We start from the raw sequence: 20,322 nt of genomic DNA on the forward strand, positions 1-20,322 counted from the left end.
TTTTCAATATTATTGCATCACTGCAAACTTCTCACGCAAGTAGGACAGCAAATGTGTCCTAGAAAAACACAGCCTCTCTGATCATTTAATATTTCTGCTTTGACACTGTTTTAGCCTATCCAAGGCACACTGAAAACAGTGGCATTACCCAAAAATCTTCTTGCGGTCTGGGTTCTAGGATGTAACGGGGAAAAAATATTTTTAAATGGTCATTTAATTGTTTCCATCTTAATTCCACGCATTTGGCAGCAGTCATGCTGATCACTTCATAGTTCCTTAAATGCAATGTAATCAGCTGAGCACTCCCTTTCCAGAAAGGCCCTTACAAAAATGAATGGAAGGAGATGGATTTGGGAAAAGAAACAGCTATTGTCAATGTTTGGTAGTAGGAGAAATACAGGACAAATTATTCACAGAGCTCTATCAGAAAGCCAGGCGCTTTTATAAATGAATTTGTCTCAAAAATTCCAATTGATGCTGCCTAACTGATGGAGCCTTGAAATAAATTTTCTGCGTGGGGAGCAGCAGGGGTCCCCAGCCCTTTTCCTGGCGGGCTGTGAGCCAGTGGCAGAGCTGGAGGAGCACAGGAGCCCCCGGCCCTGCTGGGCTGCCCATCCCCGAGGGGAAGGACACAGCAGCCCTGGTCTCAGATAAATCAACCATTTTGCTTTTATTCCACACTTCCCTCACCTGCAGCTCTGCCAAGTGGAGCTGCCTGACAGCAGATGCCAGTGAAGTGCTGGGGTCCACAGCACATGACATGCACAAGGCTGCACCTCCGCTCACTGCAGACTCCTTTATCCCTCTTCCCTCTCTAAGGATGACTTGACGGATCAAGGTCATCGCAAGACCTTTGAAGATCCCAAAAACATGGGTCAGGCTAGCAGAAAAGGAACTCCTCTACACAGAAACTGCATTTCCCAAAGCTTGTAGCTTGTGAAGAGTCCATTTTAGCTCATAAAAATAATTTTCCTTAAAAGGCAAGGCAATTCTAGCCTAACCTGTCTTCCAATACGAGTTCCAGCAGGACAGTTACGAGCAAATAACAAATAAAACCAGAGTACCAAGACAAGAGGGTGCACAGTTGAATTCAAGACTATGACCAAGCTGAGGCTCAAATATACTCAAGCAGGTTTGAGTAGCAGGTCCTTAAATTATTCTCCAATAGTGGAAACCTCTGGTAAGGGTGGATTTCATCTAAAAACATACTACCTGCCCCTTGTCAGGAATGCACTTAAAAATTTTTTTTTAAAGTCAGCCAGTACTTCATTTATTCCATACTCTTGATTATTTATATCAATTAAGAGGACATAGTATCCCATTCTTCCAAGTACATGCTCTGGCTCAGCAAGGACTATTCTGCATTCAGCAACGTGCATCATTTCCGGCAGCCCAGCTCCAGGAATAGAAAACCAAGGAAAGCAAGACAGGCAGATAAACAAATCATTCGGATACCTGAAAACCCTGGAGATCCTGTAGCTATTGTCATTTTACACCTAAGCTCCTCTGAGGCGTTCTGACGGTGCCAAATGTAGATGAAAGTCAAGAATTAATGGGCTTCTTGGAAGCAAGAAGAATTCACAGAATTACGCTCATAAGCAAAGCAAACAATCCAGAGACTAAATCCTGCAAAGGACATTTTTGCTCACGCTCAACACTGCCCCATTCAACACACTCCGTTTGTTGACTGCACTACATTTGTTCAGTGCTCAATGACACACCTCACTGAAAATTAACAGTTCTGTCATCTGCAAATTCTTTGGTATTTCAGGGGTCTGATGTTGCTTCTATCATTTCTAACCATTTGCATCGACTTCTAGACTTCTACCAAACCTGTATCACAGCATTTCACTTGCAGTGCAGGAGACAAGAATTTTCAGCTCTCATTCAAAATATTTTATTTCAAAAGACAAAGAGTACAGGAGTACAGGAAGTACAGGAGTAAGGAAGCAACAGAAAAAAAGATACCTGCTAAAGACTGCGCTTTAGAGTAACATCTCTGCAGCCAATTAACCTCAGCTGTGATGGTCATGCAAGACATCAAGGCAGAAAAGTCCTCCCAACCCAATGGAGCTGGGCCAAATACAAAATCATCTTCCCCCATCATCCAACAACAAACAAACCCTTTTTACCGCAGATAATATTCCTCTCCTACTTCCCCATAATAACTCATAAAGCCAAATCAAGGAGGACAGATGCAGGCCTGAGCTGTAAAATCCAGATTTCATTTCCTATCGCTCCCCTCCCCCAGGAGCTCAGGGGTGTTTAGATTCTGGGCTGTGGTTTAAGTCCATCTGTGTTCTTCAAGTATAAACATCTTCATTGAAACCAGACTCATCCTGCACAGCCATTCATTTAGTGAGCTCATCTGTGAGAGACACGGGCTGGCACATTTCTATGACAACCAAAAGAAAAAAAAAAAAAAATCCAGCTTGGCACAAATTAAGCAGCTTTTTAAATCCTATTGTTCCTGAGGCTGCTTGCTTTCTTTTCCTCTAGCATCTATAGTTATCTTGGATATACTTGCCCAGAACATCAACCCTCCCTAAACTGGCCCTCTTTCCATAGGGAAACAGAAGGGGTTTTTGTAAGATTTCCATGTGAGGAGGAATGCTCAAAGAACAAAAGAATCAAAGCAAAGGAAGTACTGTCCTATCAGTTCTCAACTGAACTAGACATCTGAAAGTTCAAAGAGGGACCTAAAAGCCTGAAAAAGTGAACCCCTCCCAAAAAAAAAAAATCATCTCTTTAATGAGTCCAAGTAGCTTCTTCTGTTTAAATATCTTGTTGTGGGTTAACTCTTGATAATAAAAATTAGAAGTACCATTTCCTCCAGGAAGAACAAGCTCCACCATTTGAAAATACCCTCTTTTCCCTTGCTGGATCTCCATATGGCTTTCTGCTTTAACACTAAGCCATCCTAGACATAGGCTTCAGCTCAAGCAACTGATAAACTTTCTTAAAGCACTACTTCTTTAGAAGTCCACACACTAATTCAGTGTCAGAAAAATAAAGCAGCACTTTCTCCGACACAGGCTGCCAGTCAATGCAGAATTCATATTGTCCTTATGGTTGTTATTGCATCCCCTCAAATCACTCACTGGCAGCAGTGATTACACAATTCAGTAATTGTAAGTAGTTAGGATTGGTTTTACTAGTATGGAACAGATGCCAAATCACTCTTAGTGATTCCCAACAAGAGAGAAAGATGCTATGAGTAAAAACAATGGAATGGACTCCCAGGATCTAGACATGCCAAGTCACAAATATAATGCCAAAAAAAAATTTTCTTTTTTTTTTTTTTCCTCTCCTTCTCTCCACCTTACTTTTCTAAGATTCAGAAAAGTAAAGTTGATTCTGGATTTTTCTGAGATAGACAACCTTTTGTGGCTTCCACTAAGACCCCGTGTGTTTGCAACACCTTGAGCCATGGGATCACAGAAATAATAAAACACAGGAACAAAGAGAGTGAATTTTTTTTTTGGTCACAGAAACCTCAAATGCAACTTTGTCTACTATGGTCATTCCTTTCTCCTGGCATCATTAAATATTTCCCAGTCACAGACAGACTGCACTCATCAACTCAATGATTTTCATCTCTACAGTGTTTTGACTTGATCTTTTACTCACAGGTCATCTCGTTTAACTTGCTTCAAACATTTTTCCACACACAATTCAGAGTAGTGATACACTGCCAGGCAAAATACTGAAATGTTCCCAAAGGCATAGATGAAGGAAAACTCAGTTATCAGTAGATATAAAAGACACCTCTTATTTCTTAACCAGCCTGCCACAGATGAAGAGCACAGCTATCACGTTATGGCTGTTTGTGGTAGGTGTGAGCTCGAGTCATGCAACTGAAACCACTGTGACCTCCTGGTGGAATCAGATGGTAGAAAGACAAAAAGTGTCCAGCCCTAAGGTCTCGCTGATGCTACCAAAACTCTAGCTAGCAGCAGCAATAAAGCCACATGAAAGGGCATTTCCTTTCACTGACCAGCTTGGCCAATAATCAAATCAAAATATCTAAGATACAACCTTTACACTCAAAAACTCAATCAAGATGCAGAACACTTGATTTTGGCTAATTTCTAGTCAAAAGAAATATGTTTTTTTGGGTTTTATTTTTTTTTCTTTTTTTTTTTTTAACATATAGCTATGTAAGTGGTAAACTGTATTTTTCTGTGCAGTGTCTGCCATGCCATAAAACTAATAAAAACTCAGTCTGAAGCACGGCCTAAGAGGTCAGGTGATAAACTATGGTAAATACCACGGGACCCACTCTCTACTAGCTTTTCACCTAAGCCTGCAGTGGGCAAAAGAGCCAGAAAAACAGGCACTTGAGCAAAACCAGAATCAGAGTACATCTGATGCCGAAAACGGTGCTATCACACCCAGCAAGGCTGATTTCCAGAAGTGCAGCACGCTCTCTTCCCCGGTTTAAATCTGCAAACGGTGGGCTGCAGTGTTTATGTTCTGCTGCCCACGCGTGGCACCAGATCCACCCACTAAGAACACACTGCTGTCCGCAGGAGACGAGCACCCATCCGTTCCACAGCATCCCTGTATTTCCAGGTCTCTGCAGGGGTATCCAACGCCACATCCCCTCTCTTGAATATGAAGATATGCTCCTACTGCTGTGGCCAATGCAACGGCTGCAGATGATGATCAGTGACAAACAGGAACCACCCATCCTTCTGCTGCACTGCACCGAGGAACCCAGCAGCAAACAGCTCCCTCCTCGTCTCCACTGCTTGCATTTCTGGGCACTCAGAAATGCACATCCTTACACAGCTGACAGATAACAAGGCAAGTGAAAATTCAAGCTACACAGCAACAGGTTTAATACAGGGCAAATATGATGGACAACACACGCACCCTCTTTCTACAAAGGGCAAGATTTACCGGCAGCCAGAGAGATCCTGGTTTTTTCCCTGTATAGATGAGACTTTCAGTTCCCTGATGAGGAAATGAAGTGATGTGACATTAAGCAGCTCATGAATCTCTTCAATTAATGCATTCTGCACAACAGAGACTTCCAGGGAATTATCTGCAACCACAGCAGTGCCTCATTCCCATTGCTGTGTCCCTGAGAATGAGTCACTCCAATCCCCATATTCCTGCTGCAGGCACAGAGCTAAGGACTATTCCCTGCCTTCGTCAGGCAAATGGCTGGAATCAAACACTGAAACTACTTGCAAGCAACTTTAATTAAGGTTACCTTATTTTCTGAAACTATGGGAGTATATTTACCATCAGCTCCCCACTTTTCATGTTGATTAGGGCTTATGCTACAGGAGGCAACATTTCCATCCCACCACCTTCAGGGAGCAGCTGAATAATGCGCCAACCAACCATACACAGGAGGGTAAAGAGGAAAAACAGTTCTGAGATAGGTGGAATGCCTCACTGCTCTCCTTGATATAATGGGTCAGGAAGATCAGCTTTGTCTGCAACAGCGCTCTTCCAAGCCACCAAACTCTTTATCACAACACCATGCCAATTTAAAAGAGATTTTACCAATATTAAACTAGCTTGGAGAATATAGGGACACGACTGCGGCTGGTTTTACACATTTAGGAATACTGCAATTTTAATTAAAAATAAAATATCCCCAGAAGAGACAGAAAATCTGTGTTACAAGTGTTTTCAAAATTGAAAAAGCCTTTGCTGAATATAGCTAGTAGTCTGTATTTCGTGTGATTTGCAAACAAGAAACACTCGAATTTTAGGCCAGGAGGGTGTCATTGACTAATGGGGGTTCTCCCTTCCCTCTGGAGTGTAGGTTTATAGAAGAGTAAGATCGTGTTCTCCAGGCAAGTTTATACGAAATGATTTATCTCTAGCCAGCTGCAGTCAGACATCTGCTTGTTTTTATTCCACTACAGAGAGATTCACACTCCCCCCTTATCTCCAAAGGCAGCCAAGATTATATCCAATTGTAAAGAGAAACCTCCTGCAATTATCAAAACTAAAACTTAAGAAGTCAAGTAAATTACACAGAGGCCACAGATGCACCTAAGCCCCACCTAAGGCTGGAGAAGTCCTATTTAATGAACAGCCTATTGACTTTAAGGCAGAGACATCACCTCTGTATCCCGTGGTTTACACACACATCTGCCCAAATGCATGAAGGTATTTCTTTGTTTTGAGAATCCCCCACGCATTCCACATGGGATCACACAGACAGTCCTCATGTGGTCAAATAAAGTTTGTGAACCCATGCCTTTATAGCTTTTCCATACTAATCTGCACTCTGGGCATATATCCAATTAAAGCCTCATGTATAGATCACTAGGTTACTAACTGGCTTCCATACTGGGGGGAAGGGAAATAACAAGCTCATGACTGCACAACTTAACACTGCCTCTGCTTTCACTTTTATATGCATCAGTCTTTTTTAATCTAGTCTTACCATAAATAAAGAGTAATGACGCTTGCTGAAGAACAGCTCGGGTCCCTGCATGCTGGAACACACAGTAGCTGATGCAGAATGCATTTACATTAAGCCTAACTCCAGCGCAAAGCAGACAAGGTCTTCTCACAAACACGCTACAAAAACAGGAAGCAAAGGGGGAAATTTAACAGTGTTTGGAAACAGCAGAGCATTGTTTGTACAAGTTTTTCTTACAATTCCAAAATAAAAAAAAACGGCTAACGTGAAATCTGAGCACAGCAAGAGCCTTAGATCAGACACAAAGGTCTCAAGACAGCAGAACTCAGAAGATCTCCAGGTACAGACTGTACAGGCAAGAGGATTCAACGGGTAAGTTTGTTCTCTTATTTCTGCTAAGAAAATCTGACAAGCAGAGACACAACCTCCCGAACCCTTGACGTTAAACCCAGATAACGTTACACAGCACTACATCTTTATCTCAATTAAAGCGGGTATGATAAATGAAGAGGCATTAGGAAACACATAACCCACCAAACGTAAACATTCCCTGCATTTTTTCACTGTGTTCAAAAGGGAAGGCACAATGGCACAGGCCTCACACGCTGAGGGCCATCACTGCCCCGTGTGAAGAAGCTTCACTGTGGGTAACATCCCTCTGAAATGAGTCCAAATGTTCCAGTCACCGACTCAGGCTTCTCCTTTCAGCTGGAGCACACAGATGCATCCAACTCCTAGCCTGAAGCTGCTTTAATTCTTTCCTCCCATCACCTCCTTCCTTTCCCTTCCTCCTTCAAGCCCGCTCAGGCTATGCTGTAGTACCATGAACACACATAATACATTGATAGTGCAGATAGTGCTCTCTCAATCCCACTAGAAAGCCACTAGAAATATTTCTCAGTGTCAACAACTTTTTCACCGTGAACACCACAGAAAGAAGATGCCGCAGTCTTCAGGGCAAATGCTGGGCTGCAAAGGCAAAGTGGTTACCTGGAAGGGGTTGGTCAATATTTAATACCAAAGTCATGTCAGGCCCTGCACGTCTCATTTCATCTCAAGCTGTTTCGGCCTTATTTCCTGTTTCGTTCACAGCAATCACAAAAGATGGATTATCCAACCTCAGGAAATGTGTTTTCAGATGGACACGTTGACCGTGTCCCTTCTTTCATCTTCAGTAACAAAATTCTGTGCCAACACAAGTTTTACACTTGCTTCAATGTCCACATTATTTGATTGCAAAGTAGATGGGATTTTCAGTGCCAAGACTTCACTCAAACCATCTGCTCCTCTGGGAGATGAAGAGCCTGTTCCATGGCTCTGGATGTCAGGCTACTTTTTAGTTAAAAATTAAAAATCTTTCCTCAAAAGTCACCATAACGGCATTGACATAAAAGAAAAACATCCAAGAAAGGAAAAACCTGGAGGATCTGAAAGAATCATGAAGAGTTGAAACAAAAACTAAAGTAACGCTGAGTAACTTGTACTTGCATAATATCTTTCATCAGCACTCTTCACTTCCATATAGGGGCTGCATTTCATAACAAACATGATTGGGAATACTACTTCAAGCCCTTATTACACAGCTGGAGTGGATATTCCTTTAGTAAGGAATACCTGAAGAATTGTGTTCCTGAACTGAAAGAATAAGCAGAAGCTCCTTTTCCAATTCAATAATTGTGCTACTATAGCCTACTTACTAAAGGCAGAATTTTACAGCAATTGCACAGATTTTCTTCTGGTTTAAACAACTGAATGACATCTGTGACATGACGTCGTCTTCTCTTCCTGCAGACACCCAAATAAACCTCTCTGTTCTAGGCTCCTGTGGACAAGGAACACAACTGCTCCACTGAAGATGATTCATCTCCCACAAGATACCAACAGGTACTCAAACTGCGGGCATTGCGCTGCTGAGGAGGAAGACAAGGACACGGATGGACCTCATTCAACACAGTCCAGCGAAGGAGACGGAAATCTCTGCTGCAAAACTAAATGCTGTTGTTCAAGAATCACTGGGCCTTTCACAGTTTCGTTCCCCTCCTCCCACCTTCTTTCTTAAAGCCAGGACACTGAGCAAACCGATGACAGAACACCGCAGCAACCATCAGAGCGCTGCGGAGACGGAGCGTTCGGGGCAGGCACACGCTCCCAGCTCTCCGTCACCGACATCCAGGGCCCTGCCCGGCATCCAGAGCCAAGGCAAAGAAACCTCTCCTTGTGCAAGCACCCCTTCAAACCGCCAGGAACAACGCAGCACTCAGACCCCAGCGACGGGAACTGCACGGCCACCAGCAAAAAGATCTGCAGGATCTCACACCACTGCCTCACAGATCCTCTATTTAAGAGTCCACGTGAAGTTCTACTTTCAGTTTCCTACCTTCTTACAGCTGACATTGTACCAGAGAGAAACACGGCGTTTTAAGATGCCTTTGCAATCATCTTCTTCTCAAGGGATTCCTAAATTTACGAGCTCAACATCAAGAAGTTTATGCAGCTAGCAAATCCAAGGTTTTAGAAGGGAGAGAGAAACTGCCAATCTTTTCACAAAAAAAAAGAACCGCAACACCCCGCTTCCTTAACAATTTTGCAAGCTCATTCTCATCCTGAAAATTTCAGTGCCGTCAAGGTTCCCCTGACTTACTCTTTATTTCTGAATTCAGTCTTAACAGCCTCTGAAGCAGGAGCAAAGTGGTAGGTTGTCAGAAGTGACTATTAGGAGAATACACAAAGCACACACGCTGCAGAAAGCAAAGACTTGAACTGATTGGCACCTGGCTCCCCGGCAGATATTTTCTTTGCAGGAAGATTGAAGGGTAGCAAGAAGAGCTCGACACTCCGGGCCACGTTCTGCTGTCAGTCACTCTCCCACGCTTCCACTGATTTTTAATGACATTTACAACCATTAAGAAAATGAATAGCCATCAAAATCAGCAGGGAAGACGCAGCCTAGCAGCCAAAGCAAAGGAAGATCATTTCTGCTCCCACCAGTGATTTATCAGGAGCATTAGGGCAAGGCATTACTGATCCTTGGTGTCCAACCTTAGGCCCTCCAGAGAGAGCCATACATGCACACACCAACTAAGAAGGAACTGCAAATTAAGCATGAACCAACAATGGCAAACATGTCTGATCTATATTTGACTCTTTGCTCTCCTCACACACAAAAATACTGACCATAAAGCACTTTGAGATGGTTGAAGCACAGTGAAGTTGAAAGCCAAGGATTACTAGAATGAAGATATTATACTGCCATCCAAAAGTCATTTTTTCCCCCCTTTTAAAGGCCAAAAATAATCCCTCTTCTTTTTGGTTCACGGGTCAAACAGACGTTCATGTTTATGGAAAAAACCTACACACCCTTAGTATTTTGATTAAAAAGCTGGAGTCCACTTGGCAAGTTTCAAAATCTTTCTTTTTTTTTTTTAAGAGCAGTCTCTGCTATTAATAATGCCCATCCCTGGAAATGGATAACAAAGCCATTCAGTTTTATTCTAGGCAGCAAAAACAGCCTGCTCACAATACCCACTAGTTTTATTACAGTAGCAAACAAGAAACCCTTGTGGTACAACAGAATCCCACTACAGCAAGAACCAGCCGTGGTAAGAGGACCCTGCCAATCCCAAACACTTGTATTCAAACAGCCAAAACAGACAAAGACTGGGAAGAAAAACAAAAAGGCAACAGCACAGCTTCACCATTGAGAAATACCTGCTCAGTATTGCTTGAAATGTACTGCGGGGAACGCACCATGGGGAATCTTCAGGAGATTTAAGGGGGGAAAAAAAAGGTGTTATTTTAAAAATTGTCAGAATTGTCTCACTGCAAATGCAATTACCTAATGTTACTCAGTTGATGTTAATTGTCCATATATAAATAAAAAATGAGGCCACTTTTTTGTTTACAAAATTCTTGCCTTACATCATCAGAAATCTCACCCATAAAATACGCATGGACATTGACACACTTCAAAATATGTACAACTTATTTCTAAGAAAAAAAATATCATTTATGAGTCTCATCTGCTAATACAGTTTCTCTTTAGGTCTAAGAAAAACATTATGCAAAATATAAATGTAAAAGAATTGTATTTGGGAATACAATTATCTATTCTCAACAAAACCCTCTGATTTAGCTTACTCTCAGCTTTCTTCAGGCAACTCTTACTGTACCACATGTGGTAGCTTTAAAAACAAAATCTTATAAATCCATTTCTGTGTGCTAATAAGGTTTGAGTTTTAAATTTTTCAAAAGGAGAAAAATATTTCATTTTATTTAGGCTTTTTTTAAGCACTAGAAGTCCAAGGAAGAAAAGCTTTTTAGTGACAGTGCCAAACATTCAACATTCCCATTCTTAATATCAAGAAAATAGTGATGTGGAGTTTAAGAACCATTAGATATCCATTTTTTAGTCATCTTTCTTGAAGTCTTGGTAATTACTCTTTTAATCAATGAAAGCAATTATTCCTTTTAAATTTTTCATCCAGTGAGAAAATCCTGCAATCCCTCAGTCACAGGAACAAGAGCTTTAGGGAAGCTGCAGCACACTGAAAAGTGCAAGAGCTCTTACCCCTGCAAGAAGCTGATATTCTGAGCAGACGTGGGGCAGAGGTGCTCCAAGAAGAGCCTTTCTCCATTTTAAACCTCTCACTTGGCCTCAGAAGTGAATGTGGCCACGGGTGCAAATATCAAGCAAGGTAACAGCAGAGGCAGCAGCAGCAGCATCATCCTACACCATCAAGGAATTAGGAGCAGCTGCCCCTATAGAGGATCCACCCTCCTGCAGACTTCATCACATACCACAGCAGCATCTCAGCAAATTTCGAGACCAAATGGGGGAAAAGAGAGCTACTTGCAGCAAGCAGCATTTTTTTCTTAATAAAACCCTATTGTCCGAGGAAGGGAGACAGGGCAGAGCTGGCACATGCCCCACAGAGCAGCAGTGATGGCTGGAAGATTCTGAGTGAGGTTTTCCCCACAGCTGAATATCACAAACACACTTTCCACCAGGACAGTGTCGTCTAAATGTTGGCATAAAACCGGTGAAAGAGCAACAGCTTCTACTACTATTCTGCCTAACAGGGGATTCTCCAGCAACCCTCACGCTCATGGAGGAGTCATTCCACTCACTGCAGGTCACTTGGCACCTTGAGATCTGCCAAGCAGAGGGAGAAAATGGGGCTGTGGGAGCTGCACAAGGCTGAGAGTGGGGTCAGCCATGTCCAGCAGCCGAGTGCGAGCTGCACGGTGATCCCCGGCTGAGCCTCCCTGGCTTTCTGAACAGCACATCCTGCCATTCACGTTACAGGCAATGAATGGTAATCCCTCTCCTCAAATTACCCTCCTGACTTCAACAGAGCGAGACCAAGAATGTACGTGACTGACTGGACTTCCAGTTCAGATTGAAGTAATTGCAACTTGACGAGTTTCTTGAGCTCGGTTCGTAACGGAACACACCTAGCAGAAACACTCAAATCCAGAAAAAACACACGCCTTTTCGTTGAGTTTCTCAAAAAATGGAAAAAATACTTAGTATTATTTAAAAGCTTACTAAAAACTCAGATTAAAGTGGAAGAACATAGCCTTCACCATCCCCTCGTGCTCTGGACACCACAGTCTGTGACCTGGAATGTTACCTGCTTGTATTTCCCACTCTCCTGGCCCTGTCCCATCAGTCATGGGACAGCCCAAAGGGCAAAGTCAACAAATCACTTCAAGTACTGGAAACGGCAGCACCGGTAACAACAAATGTCCACAAATCCTGGAACATGAGTCCCCTCTTCCAAAACCTAGAGACTTATTGTTAAATTCTCCGGATTTTTAAGCCTATGAAGTAAAGGCCTTTTAACTTAGCACCTGGTTCTGACTTCTTCATGTTTTCCTCCACAACCACAAGAGCTAAAACTTCACTCGCCACTGACGTGATCAGTTATAATGTATGCTTTTCAATTGTCTTTTCCTTTTCCTGGTGTTGTCCCTGCATTCTTAAATATTGTGCAAAACAGGAAAATTTTACGCAATGATTTAATAATACATTTTTTTTGGCACCAATTCCAGCCTACCATGTTTCCCGCTCTCTTCTTCCTCAACAGTCTGGCAGACTCTGCACTGAAACACATCAGCTCCCTGATCCAGTTAAAAGACAGACAACAAATGTGCAAAAGGTTCAAACACAGGGAGTGCTGCCCAGCCAGCTCACATAGATTTTTCTCAACCTGACCCTGCAAACTGTGAAGCACTTACAAAAGATGGATTGACAGGGTATGGCACAGATGCAGAAATGAATGGCCCAGGCCAGGGCTGACTCAGCCAGCACGGCTGCCAATGACACTCCATCGGCAGATGGTGCAAAAAAGAAGTTATTTTATTGAGTGCACATACATGCACAAGCTCTCTGACTGGATTATATGTGCTGAAGTATCAATCACCTTCAAACACCTGGCTGTTTGTGGAATCAAGCACTATGTTATCTAGGAACACACAGAACAAAACCGATGCAGCTAGCACTGCTCGAAACACCAATAAACAAGCCACAATCTACTCATGCAACCCATAATCTAATTACTTCTGAAGATTCCAAAAGGCTTGAACTATTTGAGGTAGGTCTCTTCTCTCCGAAATCCTATATGAGGAGATGAGTAAAACCCTATTAGGTCAGCCATGTTTATTAACATAGAAGGAAACTGTACCATGTTAAACTCATCTGTTACCTAGGAACTTCAAAAGTACCAGCAAATTACACACAATAAATTGAGCAGTTCCAAAAAAGTCACTCTTTTCTATGTACTAAACCTAGCACCTTCTTCCTCCAAAACGGCTCTTCAGTGCACACAGTTGTGTGAATGATTTTGGTGGGACCAAGGCTTCAGGCTCTGTTCTCCCACAGCTGCTAACAAAGCAAACCTAACCTTTTACACTGGAACACCGATGCAGATGGGACTCAGCATAGCCTCTCACCTCTGAAAAACCAAACATTCCTGTTGACTTTCACGGGATCATAAAGTGGTTTGGGTTGGAGGGGACCTGTAATGATCCTTTTGTGTCACAGGCAGGGACACCTTCCACTATCCCAGGTCGCTCCAAGCCTGGTCTGACCTGGCCTTGAGGATTTCCAGAGATTGGGCAGCTCCAGCTCCTCTGGGCAGCTCATCCTTTCCTAGAAGGACAGCACCCCACCTTGGATGATCTATCAGACTCTTCCCATCACCATTATAATCACAGTCATAATGTTCCACTACCAAAAAAAAAAAAAAGTCTTATCCCAGAGCTCCACAGATGCCCAGCCCAGTGAGGGATGCTGAGCTCTTCCAAGCCCTGCTCTGATGCAGGATCAGGTCCCACTGAGGACCAGAGGCAATTTACACTCTCTCCCACGGGGACTATTACCACCACATAGTTACTAGCACCACATCTTTACTCCCCAGCCAAAAGGAAAAATGAGGCCCAAGTATTTCTGAGTATCCTTTTTATTTATGTTCCTGAACATGTAAAATTTACTGGCTGGGTGTTAACACTAATAGCCTTGAGAGCGCTCACTCTCTCAATGAATATGGCTTCTGTTTTCATATTTTATATAAGCTCTGTGACATATAAACACATACCTTAACACTACTGACTTATAAATGTGCTTTTTAACCACCGCAGGAACTATATACGCAAAGGTATGTTTGATAGCCATTAAACAACTTTAAAGAAATATTGTTTTAGGTTTTCTTATGTCAAATTACTAACTAATATAGCAATAAAATAAGTTTGTCACAGCAGAGCAATATTGCATTAAAACACCAAGTCTTTGGGAAAATTTGGGGTTTGTCAATGCAGGCACATGCCTGCCTTCACTTGTGAAAGAGAATCTCAATTTCATCAGTACAGATAACATGGAGCAATTTGTTCTCAATTTGCAGAGAATTTTAAATTGTCATGGCTTTTATGCAGATTATGACATTTAGTGCTCTTTCTGATGCACCTGAACCAAATACCTGGGAAACAGCAACAACCCAGAACAGGCAAATATATGAACACCCAAAACCTACAGGTACCATTTCTCATTAAATAAAAACCATCATCTGCAGCACTAAACCACAAGAAATATTAAATCTAAATAGTAACTTATCCTTCCATTATTATAACAAATCAAAGAATTATCTTAAATTGTTATTTATGTTATTTATGTGTTCATACTTATTTTTACATGCAATGATGGCAGACACACCAGTCTAGTTTAAACACGTTTGTAGAGCCTCATTAACAGTGCAGGACTTAAAGACAGCACTTGGTTTACTGAACAGACTGTTTATTATTACTTTTATTGAAAATTCATATTAATTCTACTTGCAATCTGGATTAATACTACAATATTCCTTTTTCAGGAAAGCTTTAAAAAATTCTTCTAAGATTGTTTTGAAACTTTTGAGCTCTGCATAATACTTCCCACTTGAGCTAATTGTTTTTAAAGGGAAATTTAATTTTAAAGAGTGTGTTTTCCTAACTAATGGGAATCTGTGCTAAAGTAAACAATGAGTCCCGCTTGATAGGAATTTTTGCTCTATCTTTACCAAAATAAGGAAGGAAAGACATGTAATAGCCTGCTGAAACACATGCAGTAGCAGAATTGTTGAATTTTAAAAAAACAACTAGAAGACAATTTTCTACTCCATTTCTCCTGTTTGAAACAGATCATCCTGCCTCATTTCATATTAATTAGGTATGTTCTTGTCTCTAGAAGAAAACACAAATGCAGTTCCCTAATCCACTTCCATTCTTGTTTCAAATGCATTTACGATTAGCCAGCCTGTCAATAAACTACTTCCCTCACACATCATGTCTGGACAGAAAAATGTTTCAAAGCAGCTCAAGTCTTTTCAGGATTGTCACCAGCTTTGAACAAAACGTTTGCATTGCACCCGACCCACCTGCCAAGGCAAAACCGAGAAATGCGAAACGGGCACGAAAAGCCAGCTTCCACCTCCTTGAGGGGCATTAATGAGTAACTCCACGGTCTCAATAAAGCCTTATCTTTCCAGATGGGAATTAGAGAGGTCATCCCTAGCCAGAGACAATGAATCACTTATTTATTCTTTCCTTGTCTGCTGCACATACATATGTATCACAAGTCTTCCGTGCGAGCCAGGACTTCAAAACTCATTGTCCTCAACATCTCTCTTTCATTCTTTCTCTTGCACAAAGAAGGAAGGAGAAAAGCAGGGCAGAGAGATGAAAGAGACAATGCAGAAGGATATGAAAGACACAGAACAGTCATGACACCTATGTTTAAACTACTGAAAATCAAATTTCACATTTCTCTTGAAGAAATGTAAACCCTAACCCCACCCACCCTGCCCCTCCAAAAAAAAAAAAAAAAAAAAAAAAATACAACTAGGTAAGAAATATTATTCAATTGGACCTTATTTCTGTATTTGTTTTCACTATCACTGCCCCTCAAGCTGTGCAAGGACAGATCTCACTGGTGAAAAAATAATTAGTAAGGGTGCTACATTTGAGTTTGGTAGGTGTTTATAAAATAAACATTATTCCTCCCATGGGGGAGAAAGTCAAATTCATCCCCAGGCAAGCTGCTGTCTGACAAACAAAGTTTCTAAGTGTCAAAATTTCCTACTGGGACTTTAGCATTTACAGTAACAAAACAAAACAGGAAAAAAAAAGCTACAGGTCTGTATTAACTTTCTCCAGAAACCTCTCTTAACCAGAATGAAACCCTGAACATGAAGTGAATGAAACTGTAATGGTGACACTGTGGTATATTTAAAGAATTCTTTGAGAAATAAGAACATGACACAAACAATGGAAACACACATAAATCAAAGGAAGTCCTAACACCTACAGTTATGAGACTGTCCACAAATTAATATCTTTCTGCATTTGTTAACTGGGTGCATGTACGAATTCAGAATACACTTTTATTATTATTATTTAATTAACATGGACTTATTTTAATTGAAACAGTCACTTGTCACAGAGTCAAGAAATGCACTTCATAGAGACTATTTTTTTTTTCTCCCAAAATTTTGCTAAAACAAGATAGCCAACAGTTGCTCCATTGCATTCTTGCACAGCAGTTCTGCTACCAAAAACTATCTTGTCAGCACAAAAATTGTAGCTGCCTAAATAAACAACAAAATTAGATATATCTCAAAAGAATGTAGGTAGAGTTTCATTATTCAGACTTATATATGTGGGCACATAGCATGGCTATTCATGGAATAAACTACAGATGAATAATCCATACACAAACTAATGCTAACATATATTGCAACCCAAGGATTGACAAGTAAGAGCTTGTGGGGAGAAGAATTTAATTCAAATATATATGTCAAGTGACAATAAAAAGGATATAAAGTGTTTGGAATCAACAAATAACTTAGCCTCTGTACTCAGGGACTTAATTTGCCAGATCTGGATTTAGCTGCCATTACAACTTTTGCTTTCAAATGCAAAAGTAAGTGATGTTATTTTCCCGTTCAGTTTTATTCATGTCATATAGAATGCAGTAAAACTCGTCATGCCAGAGGATTTGCAAAGGGATGATGTGAAGGTTAATTACTGGCTGCTCATAAAGCATCCTGCCTGTCAAAAGCCCCATGTGTAAAAATGACCTTGTTATCAAAGCTGCTGAGTGCTCCCAACGCTCACTTTCAATGGACAGAATGGATCACTTTCTACAGCCCTTGAAAACCAAATTAGTTGCATTCAAATACCTACCTCCAGTTTGAGGAGGTTTTGGCATTGTGCCTGTACCCCGTTTCTGGAGGGGGTGGGGGTTAAATTACCACGGATTTTGCTTAAATCACATCTTTCCAGCTCAAAATGAAAAAGACTAAAATGTAGATATCATAGAACCGATGTCTGAAAGATACCTGCTAAACCTAACCATAGAGGCAACAAGTGAATGCAGATCTTATCCTTGCACCCTAATTACCCGCTGGAAACCAAAGACACTACTTGAAACAATAAAGCACAGATATTTCTGTGAGCAACAGTATTTGTAGGTTGAGTTAGCACCGAGAAAAAATGGTAAGGCACAAGACCAAGCACGAAGAGCAGTGCTCAACAAAATGGAGCCTGCAATGCTACGCACAATGCTTTAGTATCTTCTTGCTATTTATACCCATAAAATAATTAGGAATGAGAACACCTCAACATTAATTAAAGCGCAGCCCCATAGGACTTCAGAATTCTTTTCAGAGATGGTTTCTCTGGTGACAGCTTTGCCAGCGAGCGGAGTTTGACGTGTCCTGTAAAAATACAACTCCATGCCTGCTATTGCCACATTGCAGAGAACAACATCTGAAGCGTGATCGTGCCTCTCTCTACCCGTATCCTCCTCCTCGGCTCAGAAATAATCAGCTATGGATACTGCCAGGAACATGCCTCATCCCCACTAATATTCAACTCCCCCTCTACAATGATGGCATCTCAACAAAACGAAGAACTGCAAAAACTCCTCGTGCTTGTGTCTTTCAGGAGCTTTCTCCAGCAGTGCTCGACCAAATCTTCCTTCTCCCTTGAGGCAGTAGTTCTATCAAAGAAGGCAAATATTCCCTTGGAAACATCCTCGAGAGCCCAGTGGAAGCGGCAAGCAGAGATGTCATTGTGGCACAAAAAAAGAGCTCTGTGAGAACAGGCAGCTGGCCTACCTGAAGGTTAAAGCAGCTCCCACTGAAAACCTGCTCTGAGCACGATGCAGGAGACACATTTACACACGCTATGTCTGTGTACCAAGGTGTGAAAAATCCCAGCCTCCGAGCACAGCACAGGCTGGATGAAATCCATTGAAATACACCATTAACAGAAATCTACACAAAAGCCAATCCACTCTCTCGTATCAGTGTCCTATAGGAAGGCCGGAATGAAGCCATTGAGAAAAATGAGACATCTACATATAAATAAAAAAAAAGACAGGGTCCAAGTACCGACTGAACAAAGATCAGTGTAAAACGTGTTTTGTTAATCGCTTATTAGATAAAACCCGTGTAATCACTCTATATACTCCACAAATATTCAAATAATATTGGCCATAAATTTTGAAGTTGGATATGAAAATATAAATCATCTTTTTCAAGACGGTATCCGTCTACTGTACATCTTCTGTAACGCTGATATCACCACCTCGCATTTTTCTCTTGCATCATTTTCCAGCAGGAAGAAAAACCCCGAAGGAATCTCCATATTTTCCAATCACATCGCCTGTATCTGGGCAGGTTATGTGACCGCCAAAGCAGAGCCCCCAGAGCAGGCCTGAACCACAGCAAATTCCGCGCACAACCCGAGCCTCCTCTCTCGAATTAAAAGCATCCTCCACCTCCCTCACCTCCAACTTGGCCAAGGTGCCAGCAGGTATCTGCCGACTTTTTATCGGATAGAAAGGGCTCAGTACGGTGACTGTATGTCGGGGTCACGTTGAGAGGGAAGGAATTTTTATTTTTTTTTTAGGGAAAAAAAAAAAAATCAGCAACAATGATAATCGTAACAGTAGCCTTACTCGGAAAATAATAATAATAACAAAAAGGCAACACCGAAACTGCAAAAATAAACAACCACAGAATTACGAACAAGAGGGGAAAAAAAAAAAAAACACCCTTTCAGATTTTCGCCGGCATTCCAGGACCCAGTGGAGCCGATCCCCCCCTCGCCCATCGGGGGTCCCCGCCAGGTCCGGCCGCTCGGGGCCAGCGGGCGCGGGCATCCCCCGGCCCCGCGGATGCACCGCGGCCGCTCCGTGTCCGCCCCCGCCGGACCCGGGCGGGCTCTTACCGTGGCCGATGCGACGCTGTTGTCCGCCAGGGTCAAGTGGTGCGGCTCCCACCGCCGCAGGAACTTGGAGGTGAGGATCTTGCTGAGAAACGTCCGGGGGTGCCGGATGACACACACCTGGATGTCCCCCTCCTGCAGCAGCTTGTACCTCATGCCGTTGCAGTGGAGCAGGGCTCTCCGGCACGGCGCGGCACCCATTTTATTCCCCTCGGGAGCGGACATCTCGCCCAGCAGCGGCTTGCTCTCCTCGGGCTGCCTGCGGTCGCTGCCCCCGCCGGAGCCGCCGGTGCGATCCATGGCAGCCCCGCGGGCCGGGTCGGGGGTGGCGCTCGGCCGCCCGCGGGGACCGGTCTCTACGGTGGGTAGAGACGGGTACAACCAAACAAAATAAAATTCAAAATCAAAACTATAACAAAAAAAAAATCCAACCCCGCGCGGCAGATGGGAAAAAAAAAAAAAAAAAATGCACGCTGAAGATGGAAAAAAAAAAAAAAAAATAACAACAAAACCCGTCGGGGAAGATGGGGGTAGGGACTGAGCCGCACCGAGGGGAGAAGAGGGAAAGGGAAGCGATAAAATCCTTATTCAAACTTCCCAATCCGCCCCCGGCGGGTCACAGCGCCGCGTCCATGCTGCCGGGCGGGCGCCGGCCGAGCGGAGGGTCGGCTCCCGCAGGGGCGGCGGACAAAAGCCGGCGGTGGTGGCGGCGGTGGCGGCGCGGGGGGCTCCTGACGGCGGCGGCGGCGGGGGCTGCGGGGCGTCCGGCCGCGGCTCCTTCCTTCCCCCCGGGGCGTGTGCGCGGGAGCGTGCGGCGGCGCGCGTGCATGTATGTGGGTGCGGGTGCGCGCCCGTGGGAGCGGGCGTGAGCGCGTGTGTGTGAGCGTGCCTGCCCCTGTGTGAGCGTGTCTGCGTGTGCGGGTCCCCACGCGCGCCGCCGCCGCGGCAGCAGCAGCAGCAGGAGGCGGAGGCGGCGGGAGCGGCGGGCGCTGCCGACACGGCCCCTCCGCCGGAGCGGCTCCGCGCGCCGCGATTGGCCCCGCCGCCGTCACGTGCCGCCCTGCCTGACGTCAATGGCCGCGGAGCCGCTCCGGGCAGCGCCGGCCGCGGGAGGTGCGCGGGAAGCGCCGCGCCCCTCGCCGAGCTCCGGGAGCGCTCGGGCT

General features: G+C 43.4%; 1 protein-coding gene across 2 annotated transcripts in view; it reads right to left on the reverse strand.

Annotated features, from left to right (window-relative positions):
- The window catches only part of CMIP (c-Maf inducing protein), a 129,761-nt gene extending 109,943 nt beyond the window's left edge, over positions 1-19,818 (reverse strand). The window contains exon 1 of one of the 2 annotated variants that reach the window (XM_040075342.2): positions 19,163-19,818. In XM_040075342.2, coding sequence (XP_039931276.1) covers positions 19,163-19,459 — 297 coding nt within the window. In that variant the 5' untranslated portion in view covers positions 19,460-19,818. Of the gene's footprint in view, positions 1-10,961; positions 11,045-19,162 lie in introns of those variants that run through there. The other variant, XM_040075343.2, reaches the window with a different exon arrangement.
- Between the last annotated feature and the right edge of the window lie 504 nt (positions 19,819-20,322).

Source organism: Hirundo rustica, chromosome 11 (genome assembly GCF_015227805.2).
Source record: "Hirundo rustica isolate bHirRus1 chromosome 11, bHirRus1.pri.v3, whole genome shotgun sequence".
Taxonomy (NCBI): domain Eukaryota; kingdom Metazoa; phylum Chordata; class Aves; order Passeriformes; family Hirundinidae; genus Hirundo; species Hirundo rustica.